The sequence below is a fragment of the Lactuca serriola genome, chromosome 7 (assembly GCF_051521515.1).
Source record: "Lactuca serriola cultivar US96UC23 chromosome 7, Lser_US96UC23_V15, whole genome shotgun sequence".
Classification (NCBI taxonomy): Eukaryota; Viridiplantae; Streptophyta; class Magnoliopsida; order Asterales; family Asteraceae; genus Lactuca; species Lactuca serriola.
In genome coordinates this window covers 7,093,719-7,109,531 of record NC_136414.1, presented here as the reverse complement: position 1 = coordinate 7,109,531, position 15,813 = coordinate 7,093,719, and the positions used below count along the sequence as shown (strand labels likewise).

General features: G+C 32.2%; 1 protein-coding gene across 1 annotated transcript; it reads left to right on the top strand.

The window, feature by feature from the left end:
* The first annotated feature begins 5,272 nt into the window (after nucleotides 1-5,272).
* Nucleotides 5,273-6,402, top strand: LOC145062233 (uncharacterized). Its single transcript, XM_079009864.1, has one exon. It carries the CDS (start codon nucleotides 5,366-5,368, stop codon nucleotides 6,212-6,214), a length of 849 nt encoding a protein of 282 aa, XP_078865990.1. The 5' UTR covers nucleotides 5,273-5,365; the 3' UTR covers nucleotides 6,215-6,402.
* The last annotated feature ends 9,411 nt before the right edge of the window (nucleotides 6,403-15,813 follow it).

Sequence of the window (15,813 nt, the reverse complement as noted above, 5' to 3'; positions counted from 1 at the left end):
ATGAACTTAGACACTAATCCAACAGGAATTACATGTGATTCAAGAACAATAATTAATCAATCAAAAAGGAACAATTTTTTAGTAATTTTTTATAATTCTTTTTGAACAAATGAAAAGTTTTAGTCAACTTCAAAATTACCTGCATTTTGGCTTTGAATCTAATTTGACCAGCTTGTTCTATATTTTCTGATCTAACCATGTCAACAAGCATAAGTCGTCCACCATATTCATCAAATATATCCTCCACAACAATATGTTGGTTTGGATCACCTGGTCTGCACCATGAGGTGGACTCATTCCAGGCTTTTGTTTTAATCCCACTTAAGCTGCAAAATGAAATTACATATGAAAACTAACACTACTAATCTTTTATAGAGATTATAAAAGATAAGACCTATCATGCCAAATCTCCTCAAATAATAGAGTAAAATAAAAAACAAGGAAGTTATGTGGAAAGTGGGCTCATTGTTTAGGAGCATAAAATCTAGTAACACAAGCACAAAGAGGATGATATGCAACATAATATGCATTGTTTGAACACTGCAACATAATTCATAAATAGAAAAATGCACAATTAAATGCAATGCAATCTAAGTAATGATAACAAGGGGTTACCTAGATACAAGCTCCATATGGAACACCAAAAATGCTACACAAAAGCTATATCTTGTTGCATATCAGTTTCATCCTATGTTGTTAATCTTTTCTTATATATGAAGCAAAAAAAAAACTTTTTACATTAATTCAACATCTCGACTGTTTTATCGTAAGATATGTGTACACATACTGTTTACAAAACTAATAATTTGTTCTTTTTTGATAAAAAAAAGTGATGACATGTAGTCATAGGCTTGGCATGAAAATGAAAAATCTCATATGGAAATCAAAAGGCTGCTTACACTATAATGTATGTGAGCATACTAACCAGTCACACAAAATATATATGATTGGCTAATTAGCCACCAAAAATATAATTATAAGTGGGAGATTATTATACAGTATGTAGTTAATACACTTGATGTGATACCATACAAATTCTAGTTTCACATAATAAGACTATTTAACATAATAATGTAGGGGATCTTACTAGCCATTCACATATCATGGTTTGTTAAAAAAATGATCGAGTAACAATACCTGCCACTCTTAGCACTAGGCACAATTATTCATCTTTTCTCAAGGCTCTTGTATCTGTCTCTCGCAAGGGTGCAACATGCCTACAAAATAATATAATATTTATAATATTAACAAATCTATATTTATTATCATTAAAAAAATCTAATTGTAAAAAATGCAAACCTTGAGTTTCCTTAAAGAACCAATGATTTCTTCAGATAACGACACTTGAATAGGTGTAGGTTCAAATTTGAAAAGTATTCAACCCCAATTCTAAACATTCAACCCTAAACTTACAATGTTGTAAACAAGAAAATTGATGTTTTACAAATTCAACCCTAAAATTACTTGTGTCTCCCTAGATGTGATGGACATGATTTTAGTCTTTCTTTTTTAACAACACGTCTTTCATGTCTCTTGCTTTTTTGTTCACCCTCTTTGGCAATTTCATCAATTATATCTGGTAAGCTCTAGTATATATTTAAAACCACAACAAGTAAATATAATGAAAAGAAAAATGAAAATAAAAAACAAATCCAACTTAAAAAATAATCACCTGTCAAGTTCTTTAGTGAACTCCTTTGTCTTTTTAGCTTCTGCTTGAATCTTCATATTGTTGTCCTATGTAGAAATATGAGCATTTAAAACTCACAACCTATAAATGAAACATGCACGTGGATCCTGCTAATCCACCAAGAAACATCAAATAACTACTTTACCCAACAACATTTATAACCAAACTAGATAACTCTAATAAAACCCATAAGTTTATGAATTATGATGGATAAAAATGCACAAAAGGAAAATGTAAACAATCAAACTCAACGGAATTGAAATAGAGAAAACAAGGCATAAAGGAGAAACATATCAAACCAAGCAAGTGATTACAAAGCGTATACATACATTTTTAAGGTATAAAGGTAAGATAAGAACCTGAAATAAAGGAGAAGAAGTCGGAAAAAGACACTGAATGGAAGAAGCTAATGTGAAATAGAGCAGAACATCCATTAAAGAATACTTCCATTCTTTAATGGAAGAAGCACCTCAATTTTGGAGCTCCATAACCTGCAGAAAAGATACCAGACAGAAACAAGTTACAGCAATCAGATGATCATACAAACTATTTGCAAAATACAAAAAGGACTAGTGATTTTAAAAGACATGTTTCACAGTAAGTAATGTGTTGCAATCAAATACAGGTGTTTTAAAGACTTCTCGAAAAGTAAATTATTTATGGATTAAAACCTAATTTTTGTAAGAGTGACTGGTGAACCTCCAGATATAAATCTTATCATTTATTACAGTAGTTAGAGTTGGTAAATAAGATTATTAAGAGTGGAGTGAAGTAGCGTACCATAAACATTGGAAATCAGAACAACGGCGATCTTCGAATCAGTGTTCCCGGTAACGTAAGAATTGAGAGACGCGATCTGCAAGACATCGCCATATTCACTGCCGGAGGAGAGTGTAGGTGGGTTATCGCAGCATTCAGGGCCAAACATTGTGGACAATGGAGCAGCTTGTTTAATGCTTGCTCTAGAACAAATTCCACCATCACGACCATTCGATTTTCTTTTTCTTCATCTTCGCTTACATGTCTGATCGGCAAATCGGAAACATGGTTGTATCAAAAAAATCAGAAATCAAAATCGATTTCAACCCTTCGAAAACCCTATGTAGCTACTCTTTAATAAAATCACCATTATTGAGGAATGTCATCGATCTGTTGATCCATAACACATCATTAGTATATTCTTTCTATAATTCATTGTCGAATATGGAATGAAGGGTAGAGAGAGGTGGGATGAAGAGGGAGAGAGGGCGTAGAGGTTGATGTGATTCAGTTCGATAAATGGGTATGAATTTTTTTTTTTATCCTAAAATACCCTTGATTCATTTCAAAAACATGCCCCATGTCTTTTTTCCAGGTATTTACAAAAATGCCACAAAACATCCTAACCGTCGTTTATTTTGATCTAACGATCTTTGTTTGGTTCTCGGAAAACTATAGGTTCTCAAATGATCATTCCTCTCTCTCTCTCTCTCTCTCTCTCTATATATATATATATATATATATATATATATATATATATATATATATATATATATATATAGGTTTAGGTTCTATGGAAAACAAAAAACCCCAAAAATCATTAAAATGCATAAAAAAATACTTAGAGATCACAAAACTTTTTTTATCAAAAAATCGCAACTTTTAGGTCAGAATCGTTGAAATTTTTTTTTGAAAAAAAAATATTTTTACATAAAAAAAATTGATTTTTTATTTTTTTTCAGTGAAATTGTAAAAAATGCTGCGATTTTTTGATAAAAAAAATTCAAAAAAAAGATTTGTGATCTCTTGGTTTTTTTTATGTATTTTTATGAATTTTAGGATTTTTTTTATGGTTTTTTTGTTTTCCAAATAACTCTTCCCTATATATATATATATATATATATATATATATATATATATATATATATATATATATATATATATATATATATATATATATATATATATATATAAGGGTGAAGCTATGGTGTATCAAGGTGGGTCCTAGGACCCACCTAATTTTTTATTTTTATTTACTATCTATGTATATAAAAAAAAATTATGACCCACCTTGAAAAAAAATTATGACCTACGTTTTAGTATTTAGACAAATAAGATACAAATAAATAAAAGAAATGATGGAATGTTTTACTTAAATTTGCAATGAATATGGTTAATTTTTATCAAAACCTATTCCAAATTGGAGACAAAGATAAAAAGTGGTAGTTATTTGATATTATAAATCGGATATCTCTACTTAAACTAGTAAAAATACATTATTGGCTCTAATAATAGGTAGTTGCAAGAAGATTTTCTAAAATGAAAAGAAACCCATTTGTATTATATATATATATATATATATATATATATATATATATATATATATTGTAAAAGTCCAGTTTTAGGGGTCAAGTAGGCCGCTTTGTACTGGTTTTTAAGGTTTTCGAACGGTCCGGATGAACACAAACTAACCACTTTTTAATGGTTCGACCCGTCTTGCTCTGTTATAAATATTTTTGTCTTTTTGCTTTACTTATATAAGGAACCACGTGTTTTTCTATTTTAGGTTCGCCACTGTGTGTGTGTATATATATATATATATATATATATATATATATATATATATATATATATGTATATATATATATAGGTAGGTTCTAATGTTTCTCACATCTATTGTGTGCTAGAATGCACCAATAAAAATTGAGTAAACATTAAATGTATATTAAATGATATCCATATTTATAATTCTTTTTTATGGAAACTAATTGAATTCGTCATTAATATCAATAATAGTATTCTTTCAGAATGAATTCATATATAAAATAATAAGAGTGTATTCTAGGAGAATGAGAGTATATTCTACTAGAATACACCCTCATTCTTCATATTCCATACAACTTTATTGTATTTTAAGTGAGTGAGTCCTGAAATAATATTATTGCTGACATAAAAACCTAGATACGAATTCATTTTGAAAGAATGTTATTGCTGATATTAATGACGAATTTAATTAATTTCCATAAAGAGAAAATTATAATTATAGATATCATTTAATATACATACAATTATGGAAACCATTTAATATCTATCATTATTTAATTAAATAATAATATAATTTTACTAAATTCCTATTGGTGCATTTTAGCACATAATAAATGTAAAAAACACTTTAACCTAACCATATATATATCATTTAATATACATTTAATGTTTACTCAATTCTTGTTATTGCATTCTAGTACACAATAGATGTGAGAAACATTTGAACCTACCTCTATATATATATATATATATATATATATATATATATATATATATATATATATATATATATATATATATATATATATATATATATATATATATATATATATATATAAGTGAGTAATCTATGTGGGTATATACCTAGTTGTTGGGACTGGGGAGCCAAGCCAAAAGGTTTTTTTGTCGGGAGGATATAAAAAATCAAATAATTAAGGAAAATTGAAATAATGGAGGAATATTTATAATATATAGTATTAGATAAACACCTTTTGCAACAACATTATATATAGTTCAACACCACATGCAACCATGGAACTACTTTTCCTTCTATAAATTCAGTTTAACAAAAAACCAAGAAGAATTTTGATTATAATTAGTTCTGAAAATATATATATATATATATATATATATATATATATATATATATATATGATGATCACTGCAGCATCCAAAAGTACGAAAACCTCAACCACCGATATTACGAAGAATACCACCACAACCACAATGAAAGCAGTGAAACCCATGATGAAAAAATTTGTTGGTGTCCGACAAAGGCCATCAGGGCGGTGGGTGGCTGAGATCAAAGACTCCTCTCAGAAGGTGAGGTTATGGCTTGGTACCTACGACACCCCTGAAGAAGCTGCTCGAGCCTATGATGAAGCTGCTCGGGCCTTGAGAGGTGAAAACGCAAGAACCAACTTTGCTCCTTTGGTTAATTCAGTAATATCCGATTCCTTATCAGAATCAGATTCAAGACGTGCGCTTAGCTTTTCTTCATTAAAAGCGAGGCTCAGCAAGAACTTACAAAGCATCATGGCAAGAACCACAGAGAATAATAAGTCGTCACCAAAAAGTAGGGTGAGTGATCATTTCACGTTTGCAAGTATATTCAATTTCAAGGCCAATTACCCACCCCAAAACAGCGTTGTTGCTGACATGGAGAAACTTGTGCAACCCAGTGTGATTGTGCCACCACAAACGGTGGCAGATCATGATGGTGCTACCTGCACCTATAACTCATCTTGGGAAAGCTCAAGTGTGTCGGCAGACAGCAGCAATGAGTGGGTGGGTTTCAGTAGTTTACAACATGGGTTGGATTCAGATGGGTCGGATACTTGTGAAGGAAGTTATTTTGGAGACCAATTGATCGGAGGGTGGATGAGTAGCCCAGATATTAGTGATGGTGGTTCCAGGAGTAAAAGGTTTAAGGTTTCTTCATCGGTTATGGTTCCTCCCAAGTTTAGTGGTCAAACTACCGAGTCTGGTTTTCCATGGTGAGATAAGGAAACTGATGGGAGTTTGTGGAGTTTACTAGAAGTTGAAGGGTTTATTTAAAAGGGTTTCTCTTCAAACTATGGGGGCGTCATGGAAAATTATCACGCACCCTTTTGTTTTCGTTCGTTCTTTCTATTTTAGGGGTCTTGCTCAGCGATGTAAAAAAACTAATACAGTATGGGTTTTAGTTATATGGTTCGAGACTTTACCAAGTTGACCTAAAGATGAATATCTAATTTTATCAAGCTAGACATAGTTTAATTGATATAAAATACTCGAAATCAAATTAATAGTATAACAATCAGTATTTTCAAACAAATTATACCACCCATAAAACAGTCCATGAACCAGAAGATATTATTCATTACATATGACAAAAAATAATTTCTTTTATATGACAGCTTAAGTTACCAATCATTACAAAAATTGCAAACAATAGATTCTACCTGTTGCGAGTGAGTTACCTATTTATTTACAAGGATTCAACCCAAGGTTGCATTTTAAAAGAGATTTACATGTTGCCAAAACTACAAATGGGACATGACTACATAAAAAAATAGATGATAAAGGATGCAAACAAAAATAAAGGAACATTGTTGTTTCTGGATTTATTTAACCTGATGTAAAACAAAAGAAAATATGATAATAGGAAAAGAAAAACTAATCAAATTTCACATATTTGTAAAACCAAAGAAATTAAGATGATGGAAAAAAAAAGTAATCAGATTAACAGATTTAACTTGTTGAATTAACAAATAAAAGCAATAATTCTTGATTACAGCAGACTTAACATCCTAATTTAATTTGAAGCAGCAAAGTAGTTGGGTAATTCCATATTTTAGGCATCAATAGAAAGCAAGTCTACTTTAAAAAAAGGATGAGAAAAAGAGATGAAAATAAATCACGATAACTTAAATGGCTAAACATGAAGTCAAAGCACCTCCTCTATCATGCAAGAGCAGCTCTCTATATATCCGTTACCAGTGTAAGCTTCACATTTGATGGAAGAAGGAAACCTTTAGCTTGCAAACAAGAAAGAACCTACCAACCAAAGAACACAAGTGAGAAGACAGCAAAAGTGATAAAAATATTAAAACAAGTTTATCCAAAATGGAAAAGCAAAAGAAAATTTACCTTAGAATACAAAAGCCCAAGTTGAAGCTCCTTGACATGACGAAGATTCATTATACGTACATCCTTCAAGCATCTCTTGTTCCGCTTCATTAGGCGTTCTCTGGCAATCCTCGATCTTTGTACAAGTATGATCTAAGTGGTATGCACTTTGAATTTCTTGAGCTGCTTCAGTTGGCGACATTGAGTTAGTGATAAACTAGTATTGGCTTCAGGTCCGATTTTGCAATCAAGTCTTCATCTAAATACACCTCAGAGATACACAAACTCCTAAGATTTTCCCAACTAATCGCCCCACTTGGATTCAACTTGCATCCTGATAGTCTCAGATCAGTAAAACATGAATTGATGAATATAAATTCATTTAACAGAAACTCAGCTTCCCCCTCCCAAATGTATAACTTAAGCTCTTCAACGTTACAACTTATAGCATAACGAATCCAATTGTTGACAAGTGATTCAAATTGGATATCATAAAAGGTACGCACTTCGAATTTCTTGAGTTTCAATGGCAACATTGAGTTAGGGTTTTATCCACCAATAATACGAAATCGGACCTTGACTTAGGGTTTTGGATAGTTGTGGAATGATCTAAATGTGTAAAAATCAGAGTTGGTATCCAAGTCCATCGCTTGGAGAGTGTACCTGTTCTAATGGCGTCTTTTGTTGATGGTAAACGAGACAGGATTTCAAGAAGCGACCAATCAGGAATCGCACTGATTCTATCATCATCCACCTTCTCCGTGATTTCTTGAAATTTAGTCCGTTTCTCGGCAATTTTACATTGATTTTGTCCTTCTTCCAACATATTTCGACAGAGCCTCGTTTTCCCCCATGAAAAACTGCACAAAACTCAATTAGCGTATACGTATACAATATATCTGAAACTTTTGCTTTACCCCCCTCTACTTTGAGAAATAATTCAGTCTATTAAAAATAAATATATTTCAATATTCAAATCATTTATTAAGCGATCAAGCAAAAAGATAATGACTTAAGAAATTAATATATTTTTCCATTTGTTTAGGTTTTTTTTTTATATTTACCCCTTCAACTTGTTAAACTGTATACATTTAATCTTTATGACCGACAACTCCAGGATAATATATTTCTGTACTTTATACATATTTAGTCCATAATATTTTTGTATAGATTTAATGTGTGTGTGCATATATATATATATATATATATATATATATATATATATATATATATATATATATATATATATATATATATATTGCAAAATAAGTCATTTCTTTTTGTTTTTGTACTCATTCAGTATTTATGAATGAGTTCTTAAGGTTTTTCTCACGACATCTAACGTGTGACAATAATTAATGAGGTGTTTAGGGCTTTTGATGTTTATGTCCACCGTGTTCTCGACTACTTGGTCACTTAGGTCCGTCATGTGTTATGAATGTTATAACTTTTTCATACGATCTCATATTTTAACGATCTTTATATCAATGTGTTTGTATTTTAGTCTACTACAACTTTCATTTAGATTACTCCCGTTAAAATGTAACATATTTTTACTAACGATTTTTATATCCATACGTTTTTATAAATGCATGTATTGATGTTTTTATATAAAATCGTAAGTAAAAATATATTACATTTTAACGGGAATAATCTCAACAAAAATTGTAATAGACTCAAAAAACGAATATAAAAATCGTTAAAATCTGATATCGTATGAAGAAGTTACGATGTTCAGAACACAAGACATAAGTCAAACCACAAGACTTATGTAACCAAACAATTGAGATCGTGATGGACATAAGCATCAACGACCCCAAACACCTCATCAATGATTGTCCCACATAAGATCTCGTGAGAAAAACCTAAAGAAATCATTCATAAGTACTGAATGAGTACAAAAACAAAAGGACTTATTTTGAAACAAAAAAATATTAAGGACTAAATGTGTACAAAATAAGATATATATTACTCTATTAAATCATTTTTTCGGCTAACCTAGAGTAACCATTCATAATGACTGAATATGTATAGTTTAACAAGTTGAAGGGGTAAATATAGACGAAAAAAACTCAGTGGTCAAATATGTACAAATCAAAAAATACATTACCCTTTTAAGAGCATTATCCCTTAGCCAAATGTCAAAAATGTCATTTAGATTTAGAGGCATATCCATGTAGAATATTAAAGGGAAATGACACCACTAAGATATTGCTCAATGCATTTTTTTCTTTATAATGGAAAATTACCAAAAATTTATAAATAAATAAATAAATAAATAACTAGAAGAACACCTTTTAAAATGAGAAAGATTAGTAATATGATAAGACCTGAATCGATCAAATTGATTTTTTAGACTATTTTGTCATGTTAGCTTAAAAACTAGTTGTTAACTAAAAATCTAGCTATTAGCTGATAAAAAATAATGTTTAATAAAAATGGGATGAAAATCGAAAATTACATAAAAAGGCATAAGCATAAAATAAATTTCATTACATTAAAGTAAGTACTAAACATTTAATCCGGCTATAATATAATATTATGACATTGTCTTGTTCTTTACATACAATTATATTAAAACAAATAAATTAGGATGATCAAATTTATACGTATATAACAATATATTGGTTTGCAACCAATGAATATTTTTTTGGTTGATTAAAAGATAATCCTATAAAATCAATGTAAGGCATGGAAGATAGAAGGTTATTATAAAATAATATTATTGAATTTGTTAGAAATAAGCCACTAACATAACTTTTTTCAGCATTTGTTAGCTTGGAGAATAAGAGAAGAAGGTGTTCTACCGTGGGATATTGCAAGTAAGCAACACCATAAGCTTACCTCATAGCTTTTGGACCTTTGTAAGTGTCAAAGGCTCTAACTTTATGGATTTTTGTGGCTAGATCTTGAATAATGTCTCATGTTCTTCATGTTTGAGCAAGTTTGGAGGGAAGGAACTCATAAAGTTGGAAACTTTATGACTCTCCTAGGTCCCAAAAACAACATATGTTGTAGATCTAGGCTTTGGTTGGAAGTTCTCATTATTGTATGAGTTTTGGGAATTCTTAGCTTGTTATGACCTAGAATGAATTCTAGACATGTTTTGGGTATGTTTGTCTATAAAGCTTCCACCTTTATGATAGATCTAGTATTATAAACCCTTCTAAAGTGATTGAGTTAAGTATTTTTTTTTCAGATTAAGGACTTAATGGTTAAGATATTATGGATTGTGGCTTTATTTCGACCTAGGGTTTGAGATCTTCATCTCTCTGGGTGTTCTAATGGATAAAGTTGGAAACTATATCCATTTAGACCATAGTATAGACCAGATCTGGGCTTTGGAGCTCTTGGAATTGAAGAAAACAGTTTGACCCGTTAAATTGTTGGAATCTCAGCTCCCACGGCGTGGCGACTAAGAATTCCCCGTCTGTTTGATCGCATGAGGGCCACGACGTGGCGGTTGACTAAAGTCAACATTGGCAGTTGACTTTTGGCATCGGTTGACTTGTGGTCAAATTTCTATTTTTAGAAGGTAGACTTAGGGTTTGCGTTGTGTAGATTGATAGTATGTGTTTAACACCCATCTTTTAGCGGTAAGAGCTGTTAGTTACGCTCGGCGCGACATTGAGCTGAGGTGAGTCTCTTCACTGTACTCGTGGATCGAAGGCACCAATGTCGACCCACTGGATTATGTTTGTAGGATGATAGTTGTCTTTGTGACAATTGTTGATATGCTTGCATGTGCTTTTTGTCTTTGTGACTCATGCTTATATGCATGTATGCTTATGTATGTGTGGCGAAACGGACCCAGGGGTTGATACGGACCTGACACAGCTACAAGTTGTTATATAGAGTCGAGACCGGGGGTTTATACAGACTCGACACAAATATGTGTTGTTATATTTGTATATATGTTGTATGTGGTATTTTGAGGAACTCACTAAGCTTTGTGCTTATGGTTTTATGTTTATGGTTCCAGGTAGTTTTCGTACAAAAGGAACGGGACTGACGTGACTATATAACACTCCCCAGGGTTTTCTGCATTGGTTATTTGTGAGTTATACTCTGATGTTTAAATAAAATATTCACTTTGACATGTTTTGAAACAACTCATTTGTATGGTTAATTGTTTTAAAAATGAAAATTTTACTATGAATTTTTGGGACGTTACAAGTTGGTATTAGAGCCTTGGTTTGAGGGATTTGGGCACACTCTCGGGTGTGTCTGAACTCAAACTAAGGATTTGGTAATCTTTTTGAAAGAAAATAAGTTTTTCAAAATATCTTCATAAAGAATAAGGGGGTGCGATGCGTGCAATCAGTCGAGCTCAAGTAAGTGATTCCAATACCCATACATGTTAATGTGTTATATGATATGAAATGTTTGCATGCTAGGATAAGGCTAAAGATACCTTCAGGAATTGCATGATAGATTGGTCTGATTTGTGATGCCTTGTAGCCTAAGAGGACTTGGATGCTAAGTTAGATTTGGAATATATATTGGTGCAAGTAATTGCTAACTATAAGCTTTAAAAATTGTATACAGTTAGGATCATATAGCCCTAGAATGAGTGATTTAGCCTTATTTTTTTTCCTCGGGTTGAGTCGTTTGTTTGATAGTCTATTTGATCCTATATTGTGTAGAATTTGCATGCATAAGGAAACCAACGGTTTTAGTCAAAGTTCCTAGCATAGTAGTAGCAAGTGAGTTTGGGATGTCCTTTGATTGTTTTGTGACTTGGAGTGTTACTGCATGAATGATGCTTGCTTTGTGCTTTGTGGGACCCTTAATGATGTAAGTTAACTATATAGTGAATATGTTAAGTCACATGTTGCAAAGGTTAAATATTCTCAGAGTGATTAATTTGGCCCTATTGTGTAACTTTCATTTGAGTCTAACCGTTGTAAGGTTGAGTCTTTTAGTCGAAATATTATCTAAGTTTTGTTGTATGTGATTGTATTCATGAAACTATTAGCTGGCATTAGTGAGAGCTCTTCAACAGTCGATGTCAGGGTGAGGAACTTAGGAGAGCCTAAGAAGTGTTTTAGTGGGTTTGGGTGCATTGTTTAGCGAGTACTTGGAGTACCAGTTGAGAAGATGACTTAGAGGATCCGGGATAACTCTTTAGGAAAGTATGGATATGTGTGGAAGGCAGAATTGGGCCCGTACTACTAAAGCACAGGATCCATACTCGACTCGTGGAGAGTCATAAAGAATCTAGGAACCATATAGGATGAGGATTTCTTGGGTATGTTCTGGTTATTTTTTATGGAAGCTTTTTAGTATGGTGATGAGCACTCATGGAGGAGGCTATGTTTCAGATTTAGGCTCTGGTGCTAAGCCGATTGATGAGAGGATGTCACACGCTCGAACCAGACAGCGGAAACGTCCGAGGACTCGTGTGACTATAAATTGAAATATCCTCACAATGAATATACATGAAACATAACACAATCATCACCAAACATTACATAATACAACTGGTATTGTTCACATCAAGTACATTGTCTTAGGTTACATATTCCAAAACATTAATTGTAAAATGATTGACATTACACCAAAATAAATTCCTACACTCGAAGATTTCCCTGCTAAACGGTTACCTGAGAATACAAGTTAATTTGAAAACGGTCAACATATATAATGTTGGTTAGTTCATAAGCATGTTTGAATGAAAGTCTTTGTATTATTTGTAAAACCCAGAAAATTCAATATTTTCTGTAAAAATTCTGAAAAATGATGTAATAGTCAAGTATAAATGCATGTCTGAATTCCATTATAAAATATGAATAGATATGCAATCCATAAATTCTTTGTATTCTTTCTATTGTAAATAGAAGCTAATTGAATAATAGTATTTCCCTAGAAAATCCGATATTTTCTGATTATAAATATGTTGTGGTCTTAAACCCTAAGACCATGTATTGATGTATGTATGATTTGTATTGACATGATTAATGTTCTGATTTCGTAATGTTATGATGATAATGATCTCTATGTGAGTCATTATAACCATGCTTGATAGGGACTAATTCGCCTGTATTGGCATTTTCCAAACGCCAGTTTGTTGAAGTTAAGGTTTGTCGCCCTAGACTGACCTAGTCTAACTATAGCGAACAGCTCAGGTGTGGGGGAGTCACCCCCGTATAGATCTATACACAAACTCTTGCTCTCCCCCAGGAGACTCTGGTTATAACTACAGGCTATGATCATACACTCAGCGGTGTCACCGACATGTCCCACTAGATCCCAATTGTTAATGTATAATTATTCGAATTTCAAGATATAAGATTTATATGAATTTAGATTCTTGCACATACCAATTAAGAATTTATATGAAAAGATAAAGCCCAACCAACATGGAAAAGGGACATCTGTGGTCCATTAGGCATGTAAGTTATTTCCAGGCTTGTTGAGTATGCAAAATGACACTTTAAGGCCCATTAAGCATATAATGAATAGTCCAGGCCCAATCAGCATGTAAATGAACCACCAAGGCCCAATAAACATGTAAAAGGTGATTTAGGCCCATTAAGCATGTAATTGGGTCACTAAGGCCCAATAGACATGTAAAGAATGAACTGGGCCCAATAAACATGCAATTGGACCACGAAGGCCCAATAAACATGTATAGTGGTTATTAGGTCAATAAACATGTAATCATTGTAATTTGTTTCTATTCGTTATATCATTTTTATTTGAGTTTAAATATTTATCAAAAAGATGTAAAATGCTTAATTTTGGTTATAATGGAAATCTTTAGCCCATTAAGTTGTAACTTTACAATTTGGGCTTATTTTCAACAAAATTAACTCTTTAGGTCCCTTATGACTTAAATAAAACATTTAAGGACTTATTGATGGGTTTTGGTCATAAGACATCCTATGTGCTCATACAAACCCTAATGCTTGGATCTAGGTTTCTCTATCGTACATGCTTTGAATCCAAGACTATAAACCCTAATTCTAGCATATGGAAATCAATATTAACATATAATTAGGTTTATGATATTACCTTGATTGTTATGTAGCAATAACAATCCCAATTCCTCCTTGAATTGACTTTGGAAGGCTTAGAGTCACAAGCGTCACTCCTCTAATGGCTTACAAACACCAAGAGCAAATGGAGAAGGTATAAAGAGAGAGGATAGAGGTAGGAATTCATCCTTAGGACTTCTTGGGAAGGCTTAGACGAATTCATGAGCCTTAGGGGGTTTATATAGGTGTAAAGATTAGGGTTTTAGTCCTTATCCTTATCTAGTTGCTTGCCCACCAAGCAACCATAAGATAAGTCTTAGAAACCCTTATCCTAGTCGAATTCTAATGCATTATCTCCTTAAATTCGTTCACCCTATATTTAAGATAATCCTTACCTTATTTTGTAACTATCACATAATTACAATTCAGCCCCTCTAGTTTAATTAATTACACTTGATCACAAAATTAATTCTTAATTAATTATTGACCAATATTAATTAAACAAATATGATTTCTCCTTTAATATATTATTCTTATATCATATTAATAAATCATAATAACCTCTCTCTCTATTTATTTCTCCAATCAAGTTGCTTTGGTGAAGGCAACCCAAAAGGACCATGCACCATCGGGTCAAGTACATACCAAAATAGTTATGGACTTAGACACTAATCCAACAGTCTCCCACTTGGATAAGTCTAACAACTATTCTGCGTATGACTTCGGATCCCGATCTGCAATCGTAGCTTTCCAAAGCCGCTGTCAACTTTGATCATATCAAATACGCGTGTCCTTAGATAAGGGATCATATATTCCTCCATTCTAGATATCATATGAGACATGATTTCAAATCATTCTCTTTGTACTACTTTTCAATTTCTGATTTATGACGACAGACTAATTGAACAAATCAAATTAGCCCTAGCCCGACCGAGCATTTACGTTTGTCATCACTAAACCATCGAGGGGCCCAAAGATATCGCTTTTATTCTACTTTGAATAAAAGGAATGGATAAACTTTGATACAATGCTTGCTTGCACTTACTAACCAAATCACACACAACAATATGTTTTATAACACCAAGTTACTAGTGCGTTTACATATTATCAATGTGCAACCGATTTGCAAGATACAACTCACACATCTCAGTTTCAAGAATATAAGATGTTATCGTCTCACCAATCACTCATGATACAATCCATGGAGTGATCCAAGTGAGCGTGGGTTTAATCCAATGCTCAAATCATATTCATAAGCACTCATGAACGTTGCAGCAAACATTTGCTTATGTCTAATACTCTTTTAGACAATCCACACACCAATTCACGACAGTCTTCATTCATATCTACTTCCAACATATGAACGACTGTGGCCCGTTTGAATAATTCGATTATTCTTAATAAACTCAATTATTCTGGAAGTCAAAACATGCAAATGTGAAACACAAGAATAATACTAATCCCATATGGCCTCAACCCTTCGAGCATAAATAAAACACCTTTTATTTA